Genomic DNA, 6,741 nt, shown 5'->3' on the forward strand with positions numbered 1-6,741 from the left:
GTAATTTCTCTCAAATAGTATTGACTGAAATTACCAAATAGTAGTAGCAATACAAAACAGTAAGCCAGGTCGTAAGGACTCATTGATTCAGCATTGAAACAATGACATCAGAGCTTTGTGCAGAGGATAAAAGATCATTTGTTTCACAAAATATAGATTCATGCTTTTGAAAACTAAAGATTTACTTGTTAATAAAATAGTAAAAAAAAAAAAAATTAGTAAAAACAATAGAAACTATTTGCCATTCCTGTTGCATTTCAGAAAGGTCCATCCATATTTTAGACTTAATAAAAGCTGCTAAATTAATTTTATGTGCACTTTTCTGTAGTTTTCTGCATGCTGTAAATGTGATTTGGAGGTGCACTCAACTTGAGTGAGTGAATATCTTTGAATTTTGTGAGTTTCTTCAAATCTTCCTCTGCCCAACCAGTGGTCCTGTCAGCATTCCTCAGGAGGTGGATGAACACCCTAGAGGAGGGAAGGAACCCTGCTAGGTCCACATTGACATGGCTGAATCACTTTCTGAGGGTTTAGGAAGGGCTCCAAAGGGGCCATGACAGTGGCAATGTACCTTTGCACACTGGCATTCCACACAGACCTTGGCCCAATCACGAATATCTCTTTCCATTCATTGCTAAATAAATTAAGCTGCAGCTAGGTACAGCAAGAGCTTCCTGCCTGTGTGTGAGAGGCCATAGATGGCATAGGAAACCCAGTGCCTCCCACTCCGGGGAGGAACATCTTCGCCATCAAGAAATCCAAGGTGAACTGTTGGTTGTCAAAGCACAGTGTCACAGCATGTTTGTCAAAAGTTGGGATAACACTGTCATTGGTGGCATCAACAGTACGGCCCTCTTGCCTTGCCTGCATGTCCATGGCTGGTGGACATTGAGCTTCAGCCTCAGCGTGCTCTTGCAAGGCTGGCCAATTCCTCTTGCAAATGTTAACCAATCATACAATTAGCTCTATTATATACAGTCATATGTATCTAGCTGAAACTTCCCATATTTATATAAGTGATTGATCTCATTGATAAGACAGTAAAATAGGTCATAAAAATAGGCCAATAATTTGGGAGTCACACCCTCACATATTACTGCATTAAGTTTACAACGCATTTTTTACTAAGAGACAAGAGTTACTCTGAAATGTGTTCATAAACACCTCTCGCTCTTACCTTGAACCTTGAACGCTGCAAACCATTTTTTTTTCTTCAAGTTCTATCGTTATTAATCTGAACTTTGATCTTGTTTTAACCCTTAACTTTTTTGAGAGATTTGCTTATATTAAAGAAACTGGTAAATGTGTTATCTGAACATTGATCTTGTTTTAACCCTTAACCTTTTTGAGAGACTTGCTTATATTAAAGAAACTGGAAAATGTGTTACATAAAATATTGCGCGTAGAAAAAGTATACTACAAATATAATTTTGTTATTTGAGGGAAAGGCGAATATACGAGTCTGTATCTTTCTAAATCAATACAACGATGTCTTGGTGCTTATTCCAGTAAATGTGGCGGGAAAATACTTATAACCAGCATTGCACTTCCAACAAAGCTTTGAACCGATTCAAGGAAGAAAAACAAAAACCAGAAACAATTGATATTTCGCTGGGGAAAAAAAAAACCAAAACAGAAACTTTGTATTTTTAATGTTGTGGAACAGAAACATTAACTTGAAATAATGATAACTGCTTAATATCATTATTTTTTCGTTCTTTTATTTATTTCAGCCTTAGCAACCTTACAACAAATAAAACTATTTCCTGCTTGCTATAACTCTGGTTCGGAGTTTACTTCCTGTCTTCCTCTGAACGTCGCTCACGTCTTCAGATAGTGGACATAAATTTACCTGCTGTAATATAGCGTGAAAGTGAAATGTGGCGTGGTTGCCCTATTTGCAACCAGAGTAGGTAAATATTATGCTATACACCTTATAAAATGTTGGTCTTAGACATCATCAACAAATATCCATCAAAAGCACCCCTATAATAAAGCGTATGAAGACTTATTACACCAAAATATGCAACTGATACATTTATATTCGGAACTGCAGCTGGAGTTGAAGTTGAAGCCACCTCTGTCACTGTCTGCCTTGTTTTTTACATTTTTGACAGTTGGAAATCACAGCGTTGCATCATGGGATGCGGTACCAGACGAAATGAGCTCCGGCTGTATACTGCAAATTTTCGCCAGAGTAGCACATCATCCGGGTAACTGGTATACTGCAAAATTTTTATTTTTCATGCACTGTATACTATTTACTATTTTTGTGTCAAGATCAGTATACAAGTAGTATGTAATATGCCATTTCGGACACAGCCATAGTTTCTCATTTTTACAATTTAAACTTTTGTGATTGACAACAATCGCAAAACAATCAAATGACCGGCAAGCCACAGTGGATTTCGGTCCATGGACAAATTGGACTTCAGCGCTCCTACTTAGTGATGCAAGACATTTTTGTAATGTTTCGTGACATTAGCGATAGAGACTATAGGGTAAAATATCTATCAATAGACATTTTTATACTGTCCGAAAGATAGGCCTACATATTGTCATGTCACACAGCCCTACATGGAACATTATTAACCAGTATTTCATTAGGCTCTAACCGGTTCGAGAACGATAATTTTAAGGTGAAACGTAAAATCGGAAACATTAAAACACAGATTCAGCTTGGAACAAATCGACTGAAAAAAAAATTCTAGTTTGAAGCCCTGCTTTCAAATGACACTTAAATGACTGAAGTTGTCAAGCATTGCTTGTCTCTGAGATCACACTAGTGTCATCAGCAAGAGCAGTGACATAATGTGACCAAATGTGTCTTGAATAGATATTTTGGTTAAAGACATGCGTCTAAGAAAGATATTAAAATATTCTAGACTGAAGATGTTTTTGATATAGGGATAAATACAGCCCCCTTTTCATGAATAACTGCATGCCATTAGGTGTTAATGATCATAAAATGACTGTGAACAATGCAGAAAAATTTGAACTGGAAAACATTGCTTGCATTTGGTAATAAGTTTGGTGAGGATCCATTTCTAATCACATGCACAGTGTCAGATCTGTACGTCCTCATCAGTAAAGTTCACATATGTACTGGTCCAACCAAAAGTATATAATGTTGATTTCACACTCTTCATCTTGATGTGTGAAACTTCATGTGACCACTTATGCTTAAAATAAGGCAGTTGAATTCTTTATTATGGTAATCATTTACAAGGTGCGCTTTAACTGATCACATCAAGCTATTAAAACCATAAGATTTTATTATGTTTTGCAGTCAGCAGACACTGCATCAATCCAGCCTCCTCCTAACTTTAACTGAATAATGCATTGTTTATGTTTTACCACAATGTATATACAGTATTTTAAATAAATGCTGCCAAACAAACAGATTGATTGTCATAGATTTGATGTGGAATGTTTTCAGGTAATCTGAACACATTGCAGCAAATCAAGCCTTATCACTCTTCTCCTGGCAAATCACTTTGGAAAAGTCTATCTTATTCAGAGCTATTTACACAAGCCAGCCAATGAGGAATATTCTTAGGGTACGTTATCAGTAACCAGGGAAAGTGTAATTTGAATTAGAGAGAAAGAACACAAAGCATAAAGCAATGCAATGTGCTTTTTGATGGACTTTGAAAGAATAAACTTTCCACCATGAAGTTTGAGAGCATCTGTTTTTTATAGACCAAATGGAAATGAATTCTCCATGTAATAGAGCACCACCACTATCATGAGCACAATTACTATATTAGTTCAACTATTGTGATTTTCAGTCATACAACCATAAACTGACTTTCCTTATTATATGTTACTGAATGCCTTTCATAATCTGTATTCTCTTGCCTTGAGTGTTAAAAGACTCACAAGAAACTTGGCTAGTGATTCAGGCCCTTAACTTAAATGCTGTGGGATCTGATTACCTACAATAAAGTCAGTGGCTTTGAAAGAATCTGTGATATTCTTTCCATGAATCTGGGTTCAGAGTAAGGCTTAGGAAAGGTTAGCAAAGATAATATTAGCCAGTCATGCAAAATAACTGTTCATGTCTCTCAAAAGACTCATTTCAAACAGAAGGAGCAGTTCGATGTGTAAATCTGCTGTTAAAACCAAATGACTTTAATACACTCTTAATAACTAGCTCTGCATGTACAGTTTATATAAATTGATCAGCTGTATAAATGTATATGTTTAAAGTGAATATATTGCCACACATAGGTGTTTGTCACATATGTTTAAAATTGTTGATTCCATATCATCCATCTGAGATTAAGGGGTTACAGATCAACACAGATGTTTAAATATTATATTTAAATAAATATTTAAATATTTTAAATATTTAAAACACTGTTGATATGCATTTATTCAACTATCTTTCTTATTCATCCAGAAAAAACTGTATCATGTCGTTTGATGTCTTGTATCCTCTCAAATTTATAATCATTTGTTAACATAAAACAATTTAATGATTAATAATGTAATGAGTTTTAATGATTAATCATCAGAGAGATGGAGGTATATTTCATATTCTGTTCCATATCAAAATTTACAGTTTGGTAAATGAGATGCACAGCTGTCAAACTGGAGTGGTTCTTCAGGTGAGTATGATTTTAATCAAATCCTGTTAGACATAAATATAAATGCCTATCAGCTTTGTTTCAGTGTGAGGCTAAAAGGTTTAGCTGGTGAATGCAGTTATATGAAGATGTTTTGTATAACATGAAATATGACTTTTTAGTGAATTAATTAACTGTTAATTGTTATTGGTTAATTGTATTTGTATAAGACTTACCACCTCTTAAGTTACGACCTCTACCATTCCTGTTTGCAAAAATAATACACAAATAATTTACAAATACTTCAGTCGAACAGAATATATTTATGACATATTTGTCAGCTGATAAATATATAGAAAGTGTACATCTACAGCCTGCCATTGATAGCCCATTCAAATTACATCCACTTTGTCAATCCATGTTATAGTACCAAAACATTACGTTTCTGCGTACTTAAAAATATGAGTTTTGTAGTCTGCACATACTAAATTTCACTTATTGGTTTTGTATTTAGAAAAGTTTGCTCCCACTGACCTGTGGCCCTTGTTGTCTTGTAGTAGATCAATCCAGTGACTGCTAGAATCACCCCAAGACCAAATCCAGAAACTCCAACGGCAAACTTAACCGTCTCCAACAATTCAGGCTTAGATTCAAGCTTAGGCTCCGGCTCTTTCAAAATGAGAGATCATGACAATTTTGCTAAGACCTAGTAGTATAGAGTCTCACAAAATGAACAGTTGTGATAATCATCTCATAGCTGAAGTAAAAAAGTTTGCTTTAACTTTTCAAAGTCTGCATTTTTGCCTATTGTCTCAACCTTATACAAAAAGCATCAACAGAGTTTGTCCTAGTCAAACACCATGGCCAAGATTTGAGGATTTGGAAGATAATTGCTTACCCAAGTCATATATCATAGTCTCATTGAAGCTGGCATGCTCAACCATACATGAGATGTTCTCTCCTGATTTGGGGATGTACTCCAGCTGGGAATGGATCTGGTAGTACCAGTCTCCATTAGCCAGCTCTGTGGTGGTTACATTAGAGGTCACTTCTTCACCATCCTTTAACCAGGTCAATGTGATTTGTTTAGGGTAGAAGTCATAGGCACTGCACATCAGCACAGCAGGATTTGTGCCACTGGCCGTTTTGACTGTCCTAACATGGACCTCTGGCTGTACTGTGCAATGCATCAGAAATGTCATCGTGATAGACATACAGTTTCACATATGAAGTCAGGTGTCATAGTATCTGTTAATTACTGTATGTGACACAGAAAGTATCATAGAAATAATTATAAACATAATGAGAAAACACAACAGTTATCATTGGGGTCTTTGATTCACTGTAACGTATAATGCTGTGAGATCATTGGGATTTGTTAAAATACATTTTTTAAAAAGTGGCTACATTTGTGACACTCACCTGATTTCTCAAGAAGACTTGAGAAGAAAATTATAGCATTGTTTCTGCAGTATCTGTTTTCTAGATCTTTCAGCTGCTGCAGGTAGACAGTGTCATTGTTCAAGATATCTGCATAAAACTGTCCAAATAAATTAAATCCCTCAAACTCGCCAACTGTACTGTTGAATCGCATATATTCAAATTTGTTAAAATTATACGTGCGAATGTAGTCTACATGTATCAGATTCCTGGATCTGAAATGGCACTCCGTTGTACGGTAACCGTAATATCCATCTAGAAATAAAAAAATGAATGACAGCATTACAGATAAAACAATGACAACGGCATGGCTAATTATTCATCAAACTATGCGTACATAAATATAATGACAAAACGTTAACAAAGTACTGTTTAAGTGTATGTGCATATCACAATATATTTCATACCAAATCATTTGAAAATAGTTTCACAAATAACCTTTATACAGTTTTTGTACTTGAAAATGAATTTTCATACAACTTTCATTCTTAAGTACTTACCTGTTTCAGAAAAAACAGATATTAACACTAACAGATGTAGGCCTAGGAGACTTTGCCTGAACATTTTCCCTAACTGTGAAAACAAGAACAACAACAACAAAAAAGAGAAAATCCTAAGACACTTGAATGCCATGTGCAGCCAATCTAGTGAAGTCTATAAACAACTCTGTAAATTGACCAATTAAACGCTTTGTTGAGGCAGCATCAGACATTACCAGGCAGTGTTCCAT

General features: G+C 35.4%; 1 protein-coding gene across 1 annotated transcript; it reads right to left on the bottom strand.

The window, feature by feature from the left end:
* Window positions 1-4,813: 4,813 nt before the first annotated feature.
* On the bottom strand, window positions 4,814-6,741 carry LOC115805146 (H-2 class II histocompatibility antigen, E-S beta chain-like). The gene is made up of 6 exons (XM_030765634.1): window positions 6,727-6,741; window positions 6,512-6,584; window positions 5,994-6,266; window positions 5,470-5,748; window positions 5,106-5,240; window positions 4,814-4,836 (listed from the first exon to the last, which is right to left on the bottom strand). Exons 1-6 carry the CDS (start codon window positions 6,739-6,741, stop codon window positions 4,814-4,816), a joined length of 798 nt encoding a protein of 265 aa, XP_030621494.1.

This window comes from Chanos chanos, chromosome 1, assembly GCF_902362185.1.
Source record: "Chanos chanos chromosome 1, fChaCha1.1, whole genome shotgun sequence".
Taxonomy (NCBI): domain Eukaryota; kingdom Metazoa; phylum Chordata; class Actinopteri; order Gonorynchiformes; family Chanidae; genus Chanos; species Chanos chanos.